General features: G+C 52.3%; 2 protein-coding genes across 8 annotated transcripts in view; one reads left to right on the forward strand and one right to left on the reverse strand.

The window, feature by feature from the left end:
* SGF29 (SAGA complex associated factor 29) overlaps nt 1–18301 on the forward strand; it is a 31681-nt gene extending 13380 nt beyond the window's left edge. For 3 of the 4 annotated variants that reach the window (XM_088801422.1, XM_088801421.1, XM_088801419.1), the window contains exons 2-10: nt 2365–2453; nt 10143–10218; nt 10959–11031; nt 15494–15558; nt 16649–16778; nt 16847–16993; nt 17095–17130; nt 17225–17387; nt 18097–18301. In XM_088801422.1, the coding sequence (XP_088657548.1) occupies nt 2379–2453; nt 10143–10218; nt 10959–11031; nt 15494–15558; nt 16649–16778; nt 16847–16993; nt 17095–17130; nt 17225–17387; nt 18097–18213 (882 nt within the window). In that variant the 5' untranslated portion in view covers nt 2365–2378 and the 3' untranslated portion in view covers nt 18214–18301. The remainder of the gene's footprint in view (nt 1–2364; nt 2454–10142; nt 10219–10958; nt 11032–15493; nt 15559–16648; nt 16779–16846; nt 16994–17094; nt 17131–17224; nt 17388–18096) is intronic. The other variant, XM_088801423.1, reaches the window with a different exon arrangement.
* A 180-nt stretch (nt 18302–18481) lies between these two features.
* LOC109459870 (sulfotransferase 1A1-like) lies at nt 18482–23356 on the reverse strand. Of its 4 annotated transcripts, none has more exons than XM_074322910.2 (8): nt 22459–23356; nt 21655–21726; nt 21430–21555; nt 21246–21343; nt 20639–20765; nt 20445–20539; nt 19804–19984; nt 18482–19663 (listed from the first exon to the last, which is right to left on the reverse strand). In XM_074322910.2, the coding sequence occupies exons 3-8, from the start codon at nt 21524–21526 to the stop codon at nt 19551–19553; spliced, it is 711 nt and encodes a 236-aa protein (XP_074179011.1). In that variant the 5' UTR covers nt 21527–21555; nt 21655–21726; nt 22459–23356; the 3' UTR covers nt 18482–19550. The 4 variants fall into 4 exon arrangements, with proteins under 4 accessions (XP_074179011.1, XP_074179010.2, XP_074179008.2 ...); XM_074322909.2 differs by having other exon boundaries at nt 21655–21803; XM_074322907.2 differs by having other exon boundaries at nt 21655–21860.
* Nucleotides 23357–23392: the final 36 nt, after the last annotated feature.

Consider the following 23392-nt stretch of genomic DNA (forward strand, 5'->3'; position numbering starts at 1 on the left):
CCACTCTTGCTTCATTCATTTATTCATACAAGTTCTCCATGTCCTCACCAACACTTACATCTCGTTTTGATACAGCCATCCTAGTGAGCATGACATGCTGTCTCCTTGCAGTTTTGATTTGCGTTTCCTTGATGGCTAATGATATTGAGCGTCTTTTCATGTGTTGGCCATTTGTACATCTTCAGAGAACTGGTGATTCAGATAATTTTTGTATATGATCTGAGGTAGGGGTTCAAATTCATTCTTTTACATGTGAATGTCCAATTGTCTCAGCACCGTTTCTCAAAAAGACTATATTCTTTGCCCATTAAGTTGTCTTGGCACCGTTGTTGAAAATTAGTTGACTGTGCACCTGAGTGTTTGTTTCTGGTCTCCCGGTTCTGTTCCATGGATCTTTAAGTCTGTCCTTATGCCAGCGCCACACCGTTTTGATGACTGTAGCTTCTTCGTAGTACGTTTTATACTTGGGGAAACTTTGCTTTTCATTTTCAAGATTGTGTTGGCTATTCTGGATCCCTTGACTTTCTGTATGAATTTTAGGATGAGTGTTAATTTCTGCAAAAACAGCCAGCTGGGATGTCAATAGGGATTACATTAAAACTATAGATCAACTTGGGGAGTGTTGCTACCTTAACAATATGAAGTCTTCTGATCCGTGAACGTGCACTGTCTTTCCGATTTAGGTTTCCTAATTTCTTTTAACAATGTTTTATAGTTTTCAGAGTAAAAACTGCACTTTCCTGATTAAACTTGTCCCTAAGTATGTTATTCTTTTTGATGCTATTGGAAATGAAATTGCTTCCTTAATTTGTTTTGGATTGTTCATTACAGGTGAATAGAAATGCAATTGATTTTTGTCTGTTGATCTCGTATCCTGCAACCTTACTCTTCTAACCTTTTTGTTAGTTCTAACAGTTGTTTAGTGGATGGAGTGGATTAGGATTTTCTATTCCAAGGTCGTGTCATCTGCAAATAGAGATAGTTTTACTTCTTCCCTTCCAATATGGATTCTTTTATTAATATTTCGTTTTATTGCCTATTTGCGTGCTAGCACCTCCAGGAACAATGTTAACTTCTTCCTGATGTTAGGGGGGGAAATCTTTTAGTCTTTCACCATTAAGTATGATGTTAGCTGTGGGTGTTCATAGGTGCCCTTCATCAGGTGGAGAAAGTTCCCCTTTGTTCCTAGGTTGTATATTACTTTCTTAATAACCAGAAGCAGAGATTTTAAGAAGATACGACTATTTAAAGACATGGAGTTTACAATTTATTAGTGGAGGGGCTTTGCTCTATTCACTGTGTATCTGTCCCTGTGGGTATGCAGATGTGTTCATGGAACAACCTTTCTGGAAGATAGGGTAGCATGGAAAATTTCAGCACACCCTAACAATTTTCCTCTCATTTTTTCCCAACCTTCCTTTATCTTTGGCCTTATGTCCATTTTTACCTAGTTATAACTTACTCTTTTAATTACCTTTATTGTCTTTTGTTCTTTTTCCAATTACATTTCATGTTCATCAGAATACATCATCTTTCCTTAAGTCAGATTTTTTTTTTTTAGTAGTTAATTTCTCTTCCTTCTATAATAAAAAAGTAACTGTTTTATGACTTGGAAAGTGTCTTCATATAAAATATTATTTGAATCCCCATTTTACAGATTTCAAAAAAATGGAGACCAGAATCTTAAATCATTTGTCAGGCTAGTAGCAGCAGAGGCGGGACTTGGGCCTGCTGCCTTTGGAAGTTACTCAGTAAGTGCTCTGAACGTGTTAAGTACAAATGCCATTGGATTGGGTAGAATTCCAGGGCAGTTTGCCACTGCATTTGTCTCCTAGAACTGCTGTAGTAAATTACCACAAACTGGGTGGCTTAAAACAACAGAAATGTGTTCTCTCACAGTTCTGAAGGCCAAAGTTCCAAAATCAAGGGGTCAGCTTAGTTCCAAACTCCAGTGTGTGTTCCTTCTTGGGTGCTCAGAAGGAGACTACGTTCCATGCCTCTCTCCCAGCTTCTAGTGTAGCTGGCAGTCCTTGCATTCCTTGGCTTACAGCTGCCTTCTCCAGTCTCTGCCTCTGTCACATGCCGGTCTCCCCTCCATGTGTGTGTCTCCACCTGGCATTCTCCTCTGCGTGTGTGTGTCTGTCTGTGTCTCCTCATCTAAGAACACGACTCATGTGAGAGTAAAGGCCCACCCCCCGCTAGTAGGACCTGATCTTACTGTACGTCTTCATTACATCTGCAGAGACCCTGCTGCCAAGGTCACATTCACAGGTTCCAGGGGTTAGGACTTCAACATGTCCTTTTGGAGGACACAGTTTGACCCACAACAGTGACCGAGGTTCTTTTGTGTTCCCTCTACCCCAGGTGACCCGTATACCATGGCCCTCGTGTCTGCTGATTCCCGCATCGCAGAGCTTCTCACAGAGCTCCATCAGCTGATCAAACAGACGCAGGTAAAAGGGCTCAGCCCTCCACTCCTCGGGGGACATGGCCTGTGACACTGAGCTCTAGAGGGGTCGGAGCAGGTTTTGTTCAGTGAGATGGGACATGTGGGAACCGAGACGATGTGATGAAGGTGAGAGGAGGAAGGGAACGTGGGGCATGGCTGCCATTCCTGTTGGATTGTCTGCCATGTGCAGGATCTTATGATTCTTTTTGTTTAATAACAGTGTATCGAGATGTAATTCATATGCCTTACAGTTCACCCATTTAAAGTGTACAATTCAGTCTCCGGCTGCCCCAAGCCTGAGGCTGATGCGGCTGGTCCAGGGGGCTGCGGGAGGGGGTAGAGGGCTCGGCTGTCCTCATCCTTCAATAAAGCTGTTGGTCTAACTCAAAATAACACACACACACCCAGCCAATTCAGTGGTTTTCAGTATATTCCGAGCGTTGTGCAACCATCACCATGATCAATTTCAGACCATCTCATTGCTTAACAGAACCGCCCTGCACCCAATAGCTGTCACTCCTTTTTCCTCCACCCTTTCACCCCAAGTAAACAAAGATGCTCTTATCAGGCAAGATAGTCCAAGGGGCTTAGTTAGAGGTCATCTCTCAGAAGCTGGTCAGGGGCCAAGCCTTCTGTGGAAGGGGTAGCGTTTGAAAACCCAGGCCTGCTTAGTTCATCTTCGACTACAAGCCACGCCGCTGGCGCCTGGCCTCGCCTCTCGTACAGCAGAATGAGCATATTTGAGCGTCTCCTTTCAGCATGGCGTTTATATTACAGATACAGTGATAGTGTCCGTATGAATACGCCTAATGTTTGAAGGAGCCAGTGTGTGGGGGGGTGTGGACTTGAAGAACTGACAGATCTGTCCTAGAGAGCCATTGTACGTTTCCTGTGGTCGTGCTAACTTGGCTCATTTCCCCCCTTCATCTACCGCTATTTGGACCTTATGATAAATTTGGGTAGAACTGTTTAGCATAGAAATTAGCTGGTGGTTAGCTAAACCCAGTTCTTCTTCAGGCCACTCATTTTCCGTGAGTATTACATTCTGATAAGGCTTTGACTCGGTCTCCCGGTGCATTTGATCGGCGGTCTCAGTATGACCACATGACTTATTTGCATAAGGTAGTTAGGTCTTACCAACAAGGCCAGTGTGACACCTTATTGAAGTACGGCCATGGTAAAATTCACTTTCCTCATAGAACAAGTAAGAAAGAGTTACAGAGCTATTTCTTACATATTCCCAACTGAATTGGTCCTGTCCATTTACCAGCTATTCTTGTGGACAGACTTGATTACAGTTGGCCATAATTCAATTTCCGAGTTCCAGGTCCATTGGGGATAAAGCCGGTCACCCTGACTCAGCTGAAAGGCCTGTACCGAGACTGGTTGCCACTGTGTATGTCATGCAAGGTCTCTGGTCCCGCTCCCCGCACCAGAATGCAGGACATGGTGAGGCCAAAAAGGAACACCCAGGGAGCCATAGATACGGGAGTCATACCAGTATATTCTTGCTGGTGGCTGGTCGAGACACAAAAGCAAACATCCGCCAGCACCCCAACAAGGGGTCTTCCTGCACCCCAATCTCGCTGGCAGCCAGGTGAGACACAGGAAGTAGGATCAACACGATTCGTGATCTACAATCCGCTTCCTAACCCCACTTGCTAGTCGCACTCCGCCGTCCGCTTCCCTACTAACCAACCTACCGCCCAGCGTAGCCACGGCTGTTACATCAGTGGCCAATGGCTCACTGGTTACAGCTGACGGCCAACTAGTCACAGCTGATGTCCGTCTACTACCCGAGCCAGCACCTTTCCATGTGAGGCCGAGAGCCTGGAACCTGCTCTCTGGGACTCTGTCCCCACAGCTTCTTTGGTTGGGACTGGTGATCTTGCTGGGGTATCCTCTGTATCCCCAAAGCCCCTGAATGAGGAAAAATGGATTTTAATTAATAAATCCATTAGCTCTATAGAGCCTGTGACCATTCAACCAATCATTTGGGTGTCGTTAATTGTCTAGGAGTTAGGCCCGGAAAGGATAGGAGAGAACATTAGGCTTCAATGATTACAATCAACAAGTATGAATCACAAGTTTTAGGGTAATTATCTAAAGCAGGAGGTAGGAGATTTCTATGATTCAGGTTAAAAACAATCTATTATTTATGATTAAGACACTAATGGAGTTAAAACACTAAAGAAAGAAAACTTAAGAGTTTTCTGTAGCAAGAAAGAGTCCTTTCGTTTGGCCTGTATCAAGGGGGTTCCCATATCAAGGGTGCAGCCCTTTCCCAACAACAGATCGGTCCTCGAATCACCCGGCACCGCTTGTTGGCTTGGCCTGGACCACTCACTAAAGCATCATCATCTTTCCGGCTGACTCATCCCTTTCCTTCCTCCTGTAAGAGAGCTCACTTCAGCCTGTTTCTTCTCACGAACGAATCTTTTCCCCTCGATTCCTGCTTCTCATGAAAAGTGAATTCAGCGTGTCCCACAGCCCACACCCTCTTCTGTCTCGAGTCCAACGTTGCTCACTGTGCCATGCATTATGTTGCTGTTGTGTCCTAACGGCCCAGGTGCAGTTAAAATACATATTTTGTACCCAGAAATGTTGGGTGCCCCATACTAGGGTTAGGTGAGTGGTCGTCATATCTAAGTTACTGGATGTAACTTAGCCTGACTACTGTATCCTACGGCCTTTCTAAACCCTCCTCATCTCAGGGGGGGGCCTTTGGACCCACCCTGTGGGACCTACTGCTTTAATCCTATCAGAAACCCATTGTCGTGCGGGAGACCCTGCTCGCTGTGCCATTTGTCGTGCGGGGCGTCTGGCGGGGTCTCTGCTCCCGCTCCCCACATAACGCAGGATATGGTGAGGCCAAAAAGGAACACCCATGGAGCCATAGGTAGGGGAGTCATACCACTATGGTCTCACTGGAGGCTGGGCCCACCGGACGCCGACCTGCCGTCCGCTTTTCCGCCAACCGACCGACCGACGACTCTCCTCCACTCTCTCCTCTGTTCCTCTCTCTCGGCCCTCCTCTTCCGCTCTCTTCGGCTCTGCTCGGCTCTGCTCGGCTCCTCGGCAATCCTTCGTAGCCACAGCAGTTATATTGGCGGCTAATTGGCTAACTGGCCACAGCCGACGGCCAATCACCACCCAAGCCAGCACCCCTCCACGTGAGGCCGAGAGCCTGTAAACTACTTTCTGGGGCTCTGTCCCCACAGGAGTCATACCACTATATTCTCTCTGGCGGCACTATACTCTCACTGGAGGCTGGATCCACACTGTCCGCAAACCGCCATCCGCACTTGCCAGCCCAGCCGCCATCTTCTTGCTAGCACCCATTCTTTCTCTCTTCTCTCTCCTAGCCTAGCCACAGCAGTTATATTAGTGGCCAATGGCTCACTGTTACAGCTGACGGCCAACTAGCCACAGCTGATGGCCATACAATCACAGTTGATGGCCATTTACTACCTGAACCAGCACCTGTCTATGTGAGGCCGAGAGCCTGGAAACTGCTTTCTGGGGCTCTGTCCCCACACTCCACCCCTACAGGCTCTCGCCTCACAATCTACGCGACAAGCGTCTTCCGCGAGGGGCCCTGTGCGAGGAACCTGGAGGTGAATGCAATATCCTGGACATAGCCAGGCTCTCTGGGCACAGCCAGGGTTTCTCAGGGCACCACCAGTGCTTCTGGGCACGGCCAGACTTCCTGGACTTCTTAGGGTACCACCTGTCTTCCCAGACACAGCCAGGGTTTCTCAGGGCACTGCCACTCTCTCTGGGAACAGCCCGACTTCCTGGGCACCGCCAGGGTATCTCAGGGCTCAGCCAGACTTCCTGGACACAGCCAGGGCTCTCAGGGCACTGCCACTCTCTCTGTGCCTCTCAGGGTACCCTGCTGGAACAACAGCGACTCACAATCAAGGTGCTTACATATTCTCGATGGCGGCCAGTCAAGACACAAAAGCAAATATCCCCCAGTTCCACTACATGGTGGTACGTTCCCAAACAAACAGTCAAGCTGTCCATTAAATTAGGGATGGAAGGCACTTCCCCATAGTCCATAGTCATTCGCCAGGGCTGTCCTGGGGGTGAGGGATGACCTTGACCTCACCCTCATCTCCCATGGAGGACTCAGCAAGCCTTTCCTCCTGGGACAAGTCCTGCATCTGGGCTGCCTGAGCAGGAACTTCCCGGCCCACAAGGCTGCAACGACCTTTGCTTTCTCCGGCCTGTGCTGGTTGGGGAACCGTCCACATCTTTCCACCTCTCCACGGGGCTCCATCTCTCTAGCAGCTGCATGGCTTTTCCTGTGCTGGTGGGAGAACCATCCACGTCCTCCCACCCCTCCACGGGGGTCCAGCTCTCTGGGAGCTGCTCCTCCTGGTCTTCCAGAGACTGAGTGTTCATACACACAAACTGCTCCACCGTCCTTTGGAGAGCTTTGGCCGGCACCATACCCTGCTCGCTGCGCCATTTGTCGTGCAGGGCGTCCGGTGGGGTCTCTGCTCCCGCTCCCCACATAAGAACGCAGGATATGGTGAGGCCAAAAAGGAACACCCACGGAGCTATAGGTTGGGGAGTCATACCACTATATTCTCTCTGGCGGCACTATACTCTCACTGGAGGCTGGATCCACACTGTCCGCAAACCACCATCCTCACTTGCCAGCCCAGCCACCATCTTCTTGCTAGCCCCCATTCTTTCTCTCTCTGCTAGCGTAGCCACAGCAGTTATATTAGTGGCCAATGGCTCACTGTTACAGCTGACGGCCAACTAGCCACAGCTGATGGCCATACAATCACAGTTGATGGCCATTTACTACCTGAGCCAGCACCTGTCTATGTGAGGCTGAGCCTGGAAACTACTTTCTGGGGCTCTGCCCCCACACCCATTTTCTCCCTGTTCTTTGTAATAGCTTTCCATTCCCCCAAATCAAGGGTGATACATGTTTGTGCATAGCAGGCTGCAGTATGTTGTGGGGCAGATGTTAGGAAAATTTGCCTTCATTGGCTGATGTGATTTATTGTTTCTTTTTGTCTGTTTTTCCCTCATCTAATCCCCAGTAGAGGAGATATGAGGTGAAGAATGACGTGACAGGCACGTTGCCAAGCCCTAAATGGCCTTGAGCCGATGGTCCCAGCCCGGAACAGCAGATTGTTTGTCTGGATGAACTGACCCTTCAGCCAGATAAACAATATCTTTATCATATTAGCTGCAGAACCCTCACAGAACTGGCCATTCCCTGAGGGGGAGACAGGAACAAGAAAATTGGCTCTGACGTGCCTCTGAAGAGATACATAAGACAGACCTCAATTGGCAGTAAATTGGAACTTAGAACTTGGAAATTGGAACTTGCATGCAGCTTGCAGCATTGGGGGACGTCCCAGTCTCTAGCCACGAACCTGATGAGGTCTTTTTGGGTTCCCGACCTCTCCCGTGTTGTCTCCCCCCGGTTTGTGAGCTTCTTTGGCGCAACATTGTTATTAATGTGTATAGTTTAGTCTTACCTGCCTTTACCTTCTGTCATTGCACATTTTCTGATTGCCTTTGACTTTTGCTATTGTATGTTTCCAAATAAATTGATTGGGTCCTCGTTAGCGGGTCTCCCCTTCTTTTCCCCGCTCATGATTACACATGTCAAGCCTGGGCTGCTATATTTTGTCCAGGGACCTTTCTCATCAGGCCATCATCCAGGTTCATAGTTCCACAACAGTCTGTCCGCTCAGAGCCGTGCAGCACTCAGTCCAGTGGCCCAGGATTGAGAGGATCCCAGGAATTCCTTCCAGGGACACGCTTTGTAGTGGGATGTAACCTGAAAACTGAGTCAGAAGAAGCTGGCGCACATGTTGCTAAGTGAAAGAACCCAGTCTGGAAGGTTACATACTGTGGGATGCTGACTATGTTACATTCTGGGAAAGGCAAAATGAGAGAGTGAAAAGCTAAGTGATTGCAGCGGCCCGGAGGGCGGAAGGGAAGGAGGAATGACTAGGGAAGCGGGATTTTCAGGGAGGTGAGACTATTCTGTATGATACTGGAATGGTGGGTACAATATGTTACGCTTCTGTCAAAACCCGTAGAATGTACAACACAAAAAGTGAACCTTAATGTAACCTATGGACTTTAGTTAATTATCAATATTGATTTATTAACTGTAACAAATATGCTCATGCAAGATGTTACTCAAACTGCAGGCAAAGCAACTACATAGGAACTCTCTACTGTCTGCTCAATTTTTCTGGAACCCTAAAACTGCTCGAAAACTATTAATACAATTTTAAAGCTAAAGAAGGCCCTAGTACTTGCTAGAATTCCACTCCCTCGTCAGCTGTTAGCCCAGTGTGTCATCATGCCACGTGACCAGAATGTCTCTCTCAGAGGGCTGCTGCCCAGGTGTGCGTGCTTCCATGTGCTTTTGTTAGGTTCTAAACGCAGGGCTGGGCTTGGCAGATGGATGGCTGCACCCTTTGGGGCATCTGGCATAGCTGAGGGAAGACCAGTATCATTCTCCTGCTCTGAGCCTCTCCAGGCGTTAATGCAATCCTGAAGTTAGCACGTTGCATGACCCATTCATTCTTTTACCCATCGGCTATTTCTCCCTGTTCTCCATTCGTCACTGATTTTTACTCAGACTTTTCTGTGTTGGAAGGACGTTAGGTTCAGCCCCTGTGCTGGTCCAGACTGCTAAGTTGTTAGCAGCACTAGTCTAGCAAGTGTCCCGTCCTGCGCCCTCCCCCGACCCCATCATTCCCACTCACGTAGGGTTATGGTAGGTACAGAGCTAGTGGGCTGTTTTGACCACAGGGCAGTATAGCTGCGTTCACCTCTAACCCCATTTTGCCTGATGGGGTGAAGATACAACCCACCCCCTCAGGCACTTAGAAATTCTGACTTCAAGGTTAAAAGGTACAGTTACAGTGTCTTACTGTGTTTCCCTGAAAATAAGACCTAACCGGAAAATAAGCCCTAGCATGGTTTTTCAGAATGACATCCCTTGAACATAAGCCCTAATGCATCTTTTGGAGCAAAAATTAATGTAAGACCCGGTCTATTTTCGGGGAAACATGGTAGGTAGGAATCATCCCTGCTTCCGGCATCTTCAGTTGCCCCGGTCCCAGGACCACTGATATGGGGGAGAGTGGCACCAGCATCCTTCCCCATCCCCTCTTCCCCAGGTAAACTGATCACAGGTGTCCCTGTTCATTTCTGGACTCAACTCTATTTCTGTGCCCTATGTACCAGTCACACCATGTGACTACAATAGCTTTGTAGGAAATGTGGAAATCAGGGAATGTTGAGTCCTCCAATGTTGTTTTTGTTGTTCTTTTTCAAGGTGGTTTTGGCTATTCTGGGTCACTTGAATTTCCATGTGAATTTTAGAATAAGCGTGTCAATTTCTATAAAGACGTCCGCTGGAATTTTGATGGGGATTGCATTGAATCTGCAGATCAGTTTGTCTTTTTTGATGAAGGAAAGTCATTAAATGTATAATTTATAATTTAACTTTGATGCCTTTTGTAATGCGTTTGCATTAGTCAGGGAAAAAGTCCTTTTGAACTGATCCTGAGTTTGGATGTAGAAAGTGCTGGCCATGTGTGTGGAGCGCCTGGCCTAGGACGCAGGGTGCCGCCCCCCACCCCCGCCCCGCAGGACGAAGGGCTTCCCTCATGTTCTGTCGACCTCCTCCTTGCAGGAAGAGCGTTCGCGGAGCGAACACAACTTAGTGAATATTCAGAAGACCCACGAGCGCATGCAGACCGAGAACAAGAGTGAGTCTCCAGGGCTCGGGAGAGAGCAGGGATGGGGGGGGCGGGGGAGACTGTGGGCGGGGCCAAGATTGGGGGCGGGGCTGCTCTCTTTTCCAAAAGGGACTTTTCCTGTATCTGCAAACTGTATCGTCCAAAGTGAGCTGCTCCTCAGGCCAGAGGGACAGTTTTCCCTTAGGCTGGGTGACCTAAGGTGACCCAGGAGACAGGTGACAGACGGCTGCCTGGCACTGAGGAACCTTAAAATCCCCCAGCTCTAGGGACTAGAAAGTCAGGTAAATGAGGCTGCCCTGGGAATGAGGCTTCTCAGGAAAGTGAGAAAATCTAGGGAAATGCCTTAGAGCACACACAGCTCAGTTCTCGGGGTTTCCCTGGAGAGAGAGCTGCCCCCCCCCCCCGGGGGGCCCCGAAGAGGCCCTCAGAGGGTCAGGCTCCTGGGCTGTGCTCTCCACCTCTGAGCAGCTTTGAGAACATTTTCTGCTTTCCCGCGAGCTGAGACATCTTTTCTGCGGGTGTCGTGCTGTGGCGAAGATAAGAGGTCCTCTGTTAGATGTGGTGAAGGCATTTGTACCCCATGGCAATGTGAGCTCCTTGTACCTGGGGTCCCAGTGCCCCCGGGAGCACTTCTGAGCTAGGAGAGCTGGTACCTCACCCAGGGTCTGAGCCCACTGTCCTGGAAGCAGAGCCACGTGACTGTCAACTGCCCCTCGCCCACACCTCCTCCTCCTGTGCTTCTTCTGCAGTCTCTCCCTATTACCGGACAAAGCTGCGTGGCCTCTACACAACCGCCAAAGCCGATGCAGAGGCCGAGTGCAAGTGAGTGTGACCCCCTCGCCCTGCCCCCGGCTCTCCTCCCTCGCCCGTGCTGCTGCGGATGAGCAGATTCCAACACCCCAGCCTCTCCCGGGAACCCTCCTTCCCTAGAATCACATCTAGGCCCCCCTCTGCCCGAGCCCTGCTGTGTCACAGCTGGCAGCATGGCAGGGGGCAAATCCCAGCTGCTGCCCTGTACTAGTCACGTGGCCTTGGGAGGTCGCTTCCCCTGAGACTCAGTTGCTCTGTCATTAAAAAGGGATAATAGCTACCTATAGAGTTGTCAACATAAAATGAGATCAGGCATATAAAATGTCTAAGACCAGTTTCTTCAACTCTTTTGACCATAACAGGTATTAGGAGATACATTCTCTGTTGTGGCCTAATAATAACAACAACAACAACAAAAACGCAGTGTGCCTCACTGTGTGCTGGGTACTATGCTAAGTACTTTGTATATTTACCTCACTGAATCCTCAGAGCAATTCTAAAATGGATGTTACCCCCATACAACAGATGAGGAAATTGAAATTCCAAGGGGTTGTGTAATCTTCCACGGTCAAAGTCACACGGCTAGTAAGTGGGGGAGGCCAATTTCAAACCCAAAGTCAATATTCTTTAATCCCATGCTAGAATGATACAATGAAGCCTTTTCACAGCACACACACACACACACACACACACACACATTGGTTTTATGTGTGTGTATTATCACAGAATTGGAACAAGAATTACAGTTTTTACTGTTACAATGTGTAGTCTGTTGTTTAAATGTTGTTACCCAAGAAATTAATTTCATGACTCAATAATGAGTCAGCCTACATTTTACAAAACACTGCCTTGCATGTGTGCGCGGCAGGTGACAGCCATGCGCCCGAGGCAGCACCCCAAGCATTACTGGTGGCTCCAGGGCACTTCCTGTCCTCCCGTCTGGCTCTCCTCAGGCTCTTTCCGGCGCTCGGAATCCCATATTCTCTTTGCCTGCTGTCAGTCATTCTGCAAACCTTTGCTGGTGCCATCCCTGCGTTCAGCCTGGGCAGTCCTTATCTAGACACACAGGGTAGTGAGGCTCCCGCGTTTGAGCTCAAGCAGCCCAAAAAGGAGAGACACCCTAAAAAAAAAGAAAAAACGTGTATAGGACAGTATGGTTGGCGAGCCAGCAGAGATGGACGGCGTCAGAGAGGGGGAGAGTCTTGAGTGGGGATCGGCAGGTAGGCAGACAGGACACGGTCCAGGGCTCAGGCATTTGGGGAGTGAGAACTAGTCCTGTATGGCTGGGGGAGGGGAAGGCAGGAATGTGGGGGACCCCCAGTACTGGAATTTGTCCTGGAGGCCACGGAACCCACGAAGCTGTAGAAGAGGAGAGAAACCTTTGGCTGCCACGTGGAGAGCAGCCTGGGGGAGACTGAAGGCTAGTGAGACCCCAGGCAAGAGACACTGAAGTTGAGCTGAGACAGTGGCAGAGGGAATGGAGAAGCAAAGGTGGGTGCAGGGGCCATTTCTGAGATCAAATTGGGGACGAGTTGGAAGCAGAGAAGTTGAAGATTGCAAGGTTTTTACTTGGACAGCGGGACCCAATGGGGATCCCTGTGCCACACGTTAGGGAGCAGAACAGAAGGGTGGGGCTGACTTGGGGGGGAGACATAGTGAACTTAGATTGGAGGTGTTGCCTTCTTGCCCCCCACCACCCTTCCCCACCCCCGTCTTCTCCCTCCCTGACTGGCAGATTTCTCACCTGCCCTGCTCAGGCCCTCTCCCAGTCACCCGGGCTGCAGCTTGACTTCCGTAAGTCAGAGTAACCCGCCCTCATTTGCGTGTAAAAGACAAACTGTGCCTTCCCAGCTTAACTGCTGGCAAAGTGAGGCGACAGCTTCTAAGACCAGTGTGGTGTGGGCTCTTCTCTGGCATTGACTCACCCAGAGTTAAGCTTGTGTCATAACTACAGGTCCCGACTTCTTGCAGTTCTTCTGCTATCTCACTTTTTCAAACGGTCGCACGTGCATGCGTTCATTTGCTCAACCCTGAGTGAAGCCACCTCAGCACCAAAATGCCCTGCTGGGCGTGGGACCGCGGGTGGCGTAGAGATGCCGGCACGGAGCTCCGAGGCTGGGAGGGGACGCAATGCTGTGTGTCCCTGTAGCACTCATCCAGGTGCTGCTCACATCGGCTCACCTGCTGAGTAGGTGCACTGGGACCCTCTGGAAACTGAGGAGGTGCCAAGAGCCTGTTCAGGAACTAGCCTGGCTCCCGGGAGGCGCTGCTGGTCTTTGTGCTGTGTACGCCCCCACTGCACCCCGGCTGCTTTTAAACCTCCACCTGCTTTGCAGAAAATGGAAAGGAACGCCTGTGTCTTCATTTAACAATCACCTCTTTTTAAAAAAGGCCTGGCAGCAGGAGTCACAGGGAAACAAGCTCATAGATCTAATTTTCCATATTCCAGGGGAGGACGAGTCCATTCCCAGGTGGGAACCAGTTCTTTTGTAATGTTAGTTCTAAAGGCATTTCTCAAGATGCGGGTTTGGAAGGGCACAGCAAGCAGTATCAGGAACTGTGTCCTCAGTGACACTTTGGCCACAGACAGTGGACAGCCTCAGTCACTGTCATGCGGGAGACCCTGCTCGCCGCGCCATTTGTCGTGCGGGGTGCCAGGCGGGGTCTCTGCTCCCGCTCCCCGCACAAGAACGCAGGATATGGTGAGGCCAAAAAGGAACACCCACAGAGCCATAGGTAGGGGAGTCATACTAGTATATTCTCGCTGGCGGCACTATACTCTCACTGGAGGCTGGATCCACACTGTCCGCAAACCGCCATCCACGCTTGCCAGCCCAGCTGCCATCTTCTTGCTAGCCCCCATTCTTCTCTTCTCTTCTCTTTCTTCTGCTAGCGTAGCCACAGCAGTTGTATTAGTGGCTAATGGCTCACTGGTTACAGCTGACGGCCAACTAGCCACAGCTGATGGCCATGCAATCACAGTTGATGGCCATTTACTATCTGAGCTAGCACTTGTCTATGTGAGGCCGAGAGCCTGGAAACTACTTTCTGGGGCTCTGCCCCCACAGTCACTCCCAAGTTGCCACTACAGGAGGTTGTTTAAGGAGTGCAGACACAGGTATGGTTTAGCTTTCCAAGCGGGGAGTGAGTCACGGGCTCCAATGTCAGGAGCCTGCCAGGAAGAGAGAAGGATTGGCTGCCTGGGTGCCTGGACCATCTTTCACTGGGACCTGGACGGCGGTCTACTTGCTGGTGGGCACCTGCTGACCGGAGGTGACGCTGTGGTTAATCCTCATACACCACAGGATGTGTCAGCTCTCCCTCCTCACCCCGAAACAGACCATTTAGAGCTGTGCAAAGAAGCCATGTGCATGAGACGCTGACATCTGTTACCTTCGCCCTCCTGTTGCAGTCCCCCCCCCCCCCCCGCACCCCACACACACACAGGGCAGCCAGGCCCTGAGGGCTCCTGCAGGTTCCTTCTTGATGGGTGGAGGAGAGGGGGCTTTGCGTGGGCTGCCCCACCAGTCCCACCTGTACAGCGCCCCCTGGCTTAGCTGCTTTGCGCCTAGTTCAAATAATTACGCTGTGAATTTGTATGCAGCAATACTGGATATTTTAAAGGGTGCTGTACTATTTTAGCCCCTTGCTAATGGTCTGCGGGGAGGTGCTGAGGTTGGGGGGAGGATGGTGCGGGCTCAGGGCTCTTAGCTACATTCAACAGAATGCCAACCAGAAAGAGCCCTTCCTCAGCTGGCACACGTGCAGTGGGCCTCTTGGCACCATCCATGAGGCGGGCTACCTGCCTGTCAGAACGTAGGGAACCATGCTTTGCCTGGGAGGTCATACTAGATGACCTGAAGCTTTTATGGTTCTGAGGTGAGAAGTGTCAGATCCAGAAAAAACTGCTTTTTATATAGTAAATGACCTCAAAACATTGTTTCCTCAAACCTCTGCGGTAGAACGACAGTAACTTTAGGAGATGATATTACATTCCTCTCCTAGAGATTCACAATGCATATTAATGTATGTATGAATAACAGCTCTGCTGAGTTCTGCAGTAAGTTCTTTAACTCCGCCCTGCTCTGAGCTGACAACTCCCCAGAGTCCTGGAGTCTCCTGCCCGTATCCCACCTTGGGCAGACCCTGAGTTTTCCTTCTGGCTTCTGAATCTCAAGCAGTTGTTAGAGGTTGCCCGCACTCAGCAGCTTGTCTTCGGGATTTTCAAAAGCAGTCAGGCAAAGGCAGCTCTCTCTGCTTTGCTTACTTACTCTCCGGGATCCTCTTAGGTTTTTGGACCTGCTACGGCCTACTGTCTCATCAGATTTTTATGCTTTAAAGATGAAAAACCACCTACGTGGGGCTTAGAGTTTTCGGCAGAAGGGTTGGTCTGAATTACTAGCCAGCCTGCCTGCCGTAACCAGAAAAGGAAATCTGTGCTTTGGTCTTCATGTGGACCTCTTCTCTCCCTCAGCATCCTCCGAAAAGCCCTAGATAAGATTGCGGAAATCAAGTCACTGTTGGAAGAGAGGCGGATCGGTGAGTTAGAGATGACACGTCAGCTCTGCATTCCTTGCCCAGGCGGAGTGGGGCTTCCTGAGAGCAGCAGCCGTGTCTTCCCGTGGGGGGACCTGTAACCTCAGCCTGGTGTCACCGGACCATGGGCCTCTGACAGAAGCACCAGGGCAGCCTGGGACTGGGAAGGGGGTGGCGGTCATTCCCAGGGTTCAGGCAGGGTCTCCCCGGTGCAGCACCGTGATGGTTTGCTCTGCTCCCTCTCTACTGCCTGGGGCAGTCGCCGGCCTCCTCCCCACCACCCCCCTCCCATTTCTTCCTGTGGTGACAGCCTGGCTGTTTTTTGAGAGCCACACCCTGGATGACTTGAAGCCAATGTGTCAGAGGGTGTTTGCACAGGATGCGGGCGCGCAGATGCCTTCAGACCACCTTGGCTTTCCCACGTCTCTGTCGCCCCTCAGTGAACCCACAGTGGGCAGACCCCTTGCCCATCAGGACAAATGTTGTCACTCGGACAGCTGGGTTTGAGGTTGACTGGGGATGTTCAGCCATGTCTGAGGAAGTCATGGGTTTGTTCACATTTGATAGTTGTTTAACTTTATTGAATTGCAATATACTGTTAGAAAAGTACACATAAGTGTACTTCCAGCTCTATAAAATTTTCGCTAATGAAAGAAAAGGCTGCAATCAGCACCTAGATCAAGAAACAGGATGTGACCAGCACCTCAGAACCCCCCTTTTGCCCTTTCTAGTTCCTTTCCCCAAGGGTGCCCCCTAACCTGCTGTCTCACCCATCTGTTAGTACAGCCTAGCAGTGTCACCACGGGCACCTAGTGGAAGGGTCATATGGGGGCCCTTGGGGCTGAGCTCCTCTGACACTCAGTGCAGGCGTGCTGGCTAGGTCTGGGGGCAGACACCTGTCCCCGGCACCTCAGGGGGCACACACCTGTCCCCGGTGCCAGGGTGGGGGAAGTGGCGGGGGGCTCAGACACCTGTCCCGGCGCCTGGGGGGCTCAGATACCTGTCCCCGGTGCCTGGGAGGGGCTCAGACACCTGTCCCTGGGGGGGGCACACACCTGCCCCCGGTGTCTCAGGGCTCACTTCCTTCCCACAGCTGCCAAGATTGCAGGCCTGTACAACGACTCTGAGCCCCCTCGGAAGACCATGCGAAGGGGGGTGCTGATGACCCTGCTGCAGCAGTCAGCCATGACCCTGCCCCTGTGGATCGGGAAGCCCGGTGACAAGTGAGGGCAGGCACACGGGGGGAGCTGGTGACAGAGGGGCCGAGACTCACACTCTCTTCCAATCTCAGGCCACCCCCGCTCTGTGGGGCCATTCCGGCGTCTGGGGACTACGTGGCCAAACCTGGGGACAAGGTGGCGGCCCGGGTGAAGGCCGTGGACGGGGATGAGCAGTGGATCCTGGCCGAGGTGGTCAGTTACAGCCATGCCACCAACAAGTGAGTGATGCCCTGGCCTGGGGGGCGGGCTCCTGGGGCCGCTCCCCTGCCCACCTTCCTCCTCAATCCCTCTGCATCCCGTTCTCCTTATTCCCCTGCAGGTATGAGGTAGACGACATTGATGAAGAAGGCAAAGAGTAAGTATGCTGGCTGGGGAGGCGTGGGGCCGGGGACAGTCAGGCGGCGGGAGGGACCCCCACCCGCTGTGGGTGACCTGAGCATCCCCCCCAGGAGACACACCCTGAGCCGGCGGCGTATCATCCCACTGCCCCAGTGGAAGGCCAACCCTGAGACGGACCCCGAAGCCTTATTCCAGAAGGAACAGCTCGTGCTGGCCCTGTATCCCCAGACCACGTGCTTCTACCGTGCCCTGATCCACACGCCCCCACAACGGGTAAGGCAGCCCCCCTGGGAGAGGCCATCCCCAGCGCCAGCGGCAGGCTGACTGACAGGGCATGGGCTGTCTTCCCACTTCTTTCCCCTCTGTGTCCTCACTTGACGGCCTCTGAGCTGCCCCCTCTCTTCTGCTTACGGTCTGCCGTGTCAACCCTCTCCAGCTCTGTCCTCTGGGCAGTGCCAGCCGACCTCTTCTCTCTGACGGCAGAGACTTAGCAGCTGAGTGGAGTGGCCCTGATGCGTGTCCTCTAGCCTGACCCCGCTTTTGCCTTGAGATGGGAAGCACCAAACCCAGGACCTGTCTTCCAGCCCACTCCTGGGCCACTGCCCTTTCCTTGCCCAAGGCTGCTTTTCCTCGTGCTTGTGATGTAGCTGGTACCCTGCTTACCCAGCACCCATGGCAGTTTAAAGGCTGTCTCCCCTCTTCCTCCAGGACCCCTGCATGCTGCCCTTAAGATACGGTCCCCGAAAGGCACCAGCCCCTTCGGTATGAGCCGCCTGTGTCGGCAGTGAGGCCCCTTTCCCTGCTCTTCGTACCCTGCCCCTGGCCCTTGGTTGTGAAGAGCTCTGCAGTTAGTAGCAGGCACGGGGCTCAAACATCCAGACTTCTTGGGTGAAGACGAGGACAGGAGAGGCTAGCGGCACCCACACCAGAGGGTGCCACCGGTCTGACCTGGGGGGCCCCTCCTGTCTGCCCCCTGCTGCAGCCCCAGGATGACTACTCGGTCCTGTTTGAAGACACCTCCTATGCAGACGGCTACTCCCCTCCTCTCAACGTGGCCCAGAGGTACGTGGTGGCTTGTAAGGAGCCCAAGAAAAAGTGACGCAAGTTGGCAGACAGGTACCTACCCCCTGCCACCCTCCAGCTGGAACACAACGAAAGACTGTGACAAATAAATATTCCTCCCCTTTGCCCGTGTCTCCTGGGTGGTCCTTTTCCAGACCCTTCTTCCCCCTCCTCATATAGGGCACGTTGGGGGCCCGGAGGCCTCAGGGGCAGGTGGCCTCATTTTGTCCCTGTGGACATTTGCTTTCTTGGCTCAGATGTGCTCTGTGCTTCCGATAGAGTCTCTCCATGCAACACACGCTGTATTTTTTTAAATGTTTGCATTCTTGATCTTTATTTTTAATCGAATCAAATAATTTTTTTGGGGGGGGAAGGGCAACAGGACTTTATTGGGGAACAGTGTGTCCTTCCAGGCCTTTTTTCCAAGTCAAGTTGTTGTCCTCTCAATCTTAGTTGTGGAGGGCGCAGCTCAGCTCCAGGTCCAGTTGCCGTGTCTAGTTGCAGGGGGCGCAGCCCACTGTCCCTTGCAGGAGTTGAACTGGCAACCTTGTGGTTGTGAGGACGCGCTCCAACCAACTGAGCCATTTGGGAGGCAGCTCAGCTCAAGGTGCCGTGTTCAATCTTAGTTGCAGGGGGCACTACCCACCATCCCTTGCGGGACTCGAGGAGTTGAACTGGCAACCTTGTGGCTGAGAGCCCACTGGCCCATGTGGGAATCAAACCGGCAGCCTTCGGAGTTAGGAGCATGGAGCTCCAACCGCCTGAGCCACCGGGCCGGCCTGAGTCAAATAATATTTTTATGGATGACTGATTTTATTATTTTATACACCTATCATGACACAGACATTGCTTATTAAGAAAAATCTAAATAGTCTTGTTTTCAAGCATTAAGCATATAGAGCTTAGATGTCTTGGTGTGAATGCATGAGTGACAATCAAATGACTTCAGTTCATTAGGTATATTTAGAACACAGTAATTAAATGTACTAAAAGGCATTCTACGTGCCTACCTGAAAATGATCATTTTCAGAGTATATAACTCCTCGTAGTAGGTTTGTCTTTTTTTTTTAGTTTCAGGTGTACAAAACAACATAGTAGACAATTACACCCCTCACAGAGTGAGACCCCTCAAGCCTGCTGCCCCTCTGACACCGGACATAACTATTGCAATACCCTTGGCTCCATTCCCTCTGCTGTACTTGACATCCCGTGACTATGTATTTTCTTAGTTATACTTGACGTTCTGTATGATTTATACCAGTTGCAGGTGTGTGGCGCAGGGGGTGGGCCACACCAGTCGTAGTTTATTGTTGAGGCCACGACCCAGGCCGGTTTAACGCCCCTCCCTCTGGAGCGATTCCGAGAGAGCGGCGCTCACAGCTCGTAGCGGAAGTGGAGGCTGCAGCCTGCCATCTTCTCTGAGTAGTCGGCGTCAAAGCGCTCGTTCTGGGCCACAGTGAAGGTGTTTTTCCAGTCACCCACGGTGCCTGGGGCGGTGGGGAGGGAAAGAAGGAGGCCCGAGGTCCTGGCTGCAGGGCTGGGCTCCGGGACCCCGGGCCCAGCCCTGCCGCTCCCCCGCCCGCCCTCCCCAGCGGCCGTCCCCAGCGCCCGTCCGGCGGGCACCCACCTTTCCTCATGAAGGAGGAAGTGCTGTAGTCCAGGAAGGTTTCAGGTAGGTTGCTGTAATTCGTCATGGGGTTCTTCTTCATCTTCCGGAACGACGTGTGCCGCACGATGCTATCCAAGGTCTCCTCCGGCAGGGGGCGCCCCACAAACTCCACAATCTTCCGAATCTCCCGTTTGGGGTTCTGCAGCAGCAGAGGGGCTCTTCAGGGGAGGCCCCCTAACCGGTGGCCACTTCCGACCCTGCTTCTTCACCCTGGTACTCTGTCCCTGGGGCAAAATTAACTGCCCCCTGCGCTGTGACCTGTGAATAAGCTGTGTCTGCTTCCTGGGTGGGTGGCGGCAGGGACAGTCCTCTCTGGTGACAGACAGTGGCCCCGGGGAGAAGCAATGGCAGTCATCGATCGGATGATTGGTAACTACACCTGATGCTGGCTGAGGAGATGCTCAGCGATCAGAGCTGTCCAGAGCACCGCTGCCCAGGGGTATTGTGGCTCTGAGTCCTGGGCAGGGAAGGTGGGGTGGGGGACCCAGGGCTGCTGTGGGGTTGCCACAGGGGAGGGCGCTTAGAAGGCCGTGACAGGTCCCCATGACGTTCCTGCCTCCCCACATACAACACGGAGGGAGGTGGCACGGGGGGCTCACCTCCAGCATGTCCTCGTAGAAGAGGTAGAGAACAGGGTGGGTGCAACTCAGCTCCCACCACTCCTGCACGTGCTTGTGCCAGAACCCATAGGACACTGGGGACATGGGCAGGGACACGGACACAGAGGTTGGTATTCGTTTTAGCTGGCTGCCCCTTGACCCCACCCCCTTCCTTCCGCCAAAGTCAGGCCCACCTTCCCCAGCCATGAACTTGTCCAGGAAGCTGTCCCAGGTGCCAGGGTCAGGGTGCACCTTCAGCATGCGGTAGAAGTGGTAAGCGGACACGGCCACATCCTTTGCATTGCGGGCGACATAAACCACCTGGCGAGGCAGAAGACCGCCCCAGTCTTGGCATCATCAGCACACAGCGTGCCAGGCACTAGACATGTCCCCAAGCACTAGACAGTCCGCCCTTCACAGCATCCCCGCAAGGCAGATTCTCGCGATTTGGCCGAGAAGGAAACAGGCTTAGAAGCCAACTTACTTGGAGTTCCCATGATATGTGCGTCTGGGCTGGGATTAGAGCCCTGCTCTTGGCTGAAGTCTTGACTGGTCCCAGGAACTGTGTTTTATACCAACCCAAGCCACGCAATGCAGAGTCCCCGCCAGCCCCCTCCTCCATGGGCCTGTGAAGAGTCTCACTTTCACTGGCTGTCTGACCCCACCAGACAAGAGCATGAGGTCAATGACCTCTGCCCCTTTAAGATGAGAGCAGGATGGAGGAAGGAAGACCTTCCCAGAAGATACAGCCAACGCTGGGATGGCCAGGGTTCTCTTTCCCTGGCTTCCTTCGCCACTCACCTTGACCTTCTGATCCAGCAGGGCCTGGGGGAGCAGGGCCAGGGGCAGGTGTGTCTTGAGGAGCCGTGGGGCTGGTATGTCTTTCAGAACCTCCATACCTAAGCCGTGGGTAGGGAAAGGGCTGGAGCTGGAGCCCAGGTCCTATCTCCCTGCGCCCCACTGCCCCCAGCACCCTGTCACACACCTGTGGGACACCCTGGGCTCTTGAACTCAAGGAAGGGCACCCGGTCCATGATGGTAGCCCTGTGACACTTCTTCAGGTCCCCTCCTTGGTAGATCATGTCCAGGACCTCGCTCACCCAGGTGGTGCCTGGAGAGGGAAACGGTGAGGAGGGCTAAGGGCTGCATGCGTCTGATGGCCCCAGGGGGGTCTGCAGCCAGAGAGGGGTGGGTGGCCCTCACCACCTACCGGATTTGGGGTAGGTGCTGATGAGCAGGTCATCGGACCTGGGTTGCAGGTTCTGCAGTGGTCCCAGTGCCTCTGCAAAGTACTTGATGAGAGGGACCCCCTTCACGTACTCCAGTGGCGGGCGGGAGGTGTCCTGGAGCAGCTCCATGCTGTTGCGTCAGGGGGCAGGGTTGGGCTCACTTCCCTTAACATCGCAGCACTGCCATCTGTTGAATTCTTGTTTTGTTTTAAGGAAACAGGCTGGGAGGCTGAGCGAACTGCCCACACTCAGAGCTAGTGAATTCTGGGGCTGGATTCACAGTCAGGTCTAACGCTACCGCAGTGGGCCATGATTTACCTACAGAGCTTTTAAAACTCCCAGTATGCAGGCCACCCCAAGCCAATTAAATCACACTCTCTGGTGCTAGGACCCAGGTATCTGTTTTTTGGAAGCTTTCTCCAGGAGATTGCAGCACGCACTTGAGAAAACTACTCTTGGGCTCTGCCAGTGTTTTCCTGCTGCGGCTCCTGGTTCCCTCCCAACCCTCCCCTCCTTGCACTCCCAAGGACCCTCACAGGTGGAAACCCCCAAAAGCCAGTTGGGCCTGTGAGCCACTTGCCCAGCCACACTCCGTCTTTGCTCGGGGATAAACTGAGCAGCTGAGAAGGGGATTCCGGCCAGGTGGGGTTGGCAGTTTGAGCTGGGATTTCCAAGGGTCAGGCAGAGGTAGGCACAGAGATCAAGCAAGCGATAGGACAGGAGCTGATTGGTGCAGGGGAAGGGAGGTCTGGCCCAGCCCACCCCCATCCTAGCCCTCACCTCACCTCTGACCGTGGCCTTGTGACTACTTCCTAGTGCTGTGGCTCAGTGTGAGTCACAGAACTGCCCAGAGCTGGAAGTTTTATGGATCCAAAGTGGGAGGGATCTGGAGGCTGTCCTCCAAGAAGGAAAGGGTGGAGTTTAGATTGGGATGGGGCCTTCTGTGCTCCCTTCCTTAACACCCCAGCTAACTGGGTTTAGTGTGTAGAAAATAAGACTGAAACTGTTACCGAGTGCAGGCCCTTCTCGGCACGATGTCCGGGCTTGGTTTCCACACTGGCGACCGAACCCAAGCCTCTAGGAAAACGGAATTCTAGCCGCTCCGGCTTGGTCCGTAACAAAACTAGACAAAAGGGCCCAATAGTTTTCTTGGTTGTTGTGGGGACAGAGCCAGGAGTGCAGTTTCCAGGCTCTTGCCCTCACGTGGAAAGGTGCTCACTCGGGTAGTAAATGGGCATCAGCTGTGATTGGATGGCCATCAGCTGTGGCTAATTGGCCGTCAGCTGTAACCAGTGAGCCATTGGCCACTAATGTAACTGCCGTGGCTACACTAACAAGTGTGGATTGTGGATTGCAGAGAGGCGGATTAGTTAGCAAGTGAGGTTGGTTGGCAGAGAAGCAGACGGTGCATTGCACATCGTGTGGCTCCTGCTTTCTGTGTCTCCAACCCAGCTGCCAGTGAGACTATAGTGGTATGACTCCCCTATCTATGGCTCTGTGGGTGTTCCTTTTTGGCCTCACCATGTCCTGTGTTCTTATGTGGGGAGCGGGACCAGAGACCCCGCATGACACCCTGCATGACAGTTGTGTTTTGGGTTTTTTTTTTTGGTTTGGTTTGTTTTGAGCTGATCCTGATTCCCGAGTGCGGGCTGGGCCACCAGACAGCTTTTTCTAGTGAACGCGGTGTAGAGAGGACAGAGGACTGCAGGGGAAGCTGAC

Source organism: Rhinolophus sinicus, chromosome 10 (genome assembly GCF_057876585.1).
Source record: "Rhinolophus sinicus isolate RSI-liver-muscle chromosome 10, RSI-T2T, whole genome shotgun sequence".
NCBI classification, from domain to species: Eukaryota; Metazoa; Chordata; class Mammalia; order Chiroptera; family Rhinolophidae; genus Rhinolophus; species Rhinolophus sinicus.

Excerpts from the sequence above, each read along its gene's own strand:
- LOC109459870 (XM_074322909.2), bottom strand. The coding sequence starts at position 21,802 with ATGGAGCTGCTCCAGGACACCTCCCGCCCGCCACTGGAGTACGTGAAG. Across the intron at positions 21,344-21,429 it reads GAGCCCAGGGTGTCCCACAG|GTATGGAGGTTCTGAAAGAC; the intron begins GTGTGTGACAGG and ends CCCACGGCTTAG. Across the intron at positions 20,766-21,245 it reads TGCTGGATCAGAAGGTCAAG|GTGGTTTATGTCGCCCGCAA; the intron begins GTGAGTGGCGAA and ends CTGCCTCGCCAG.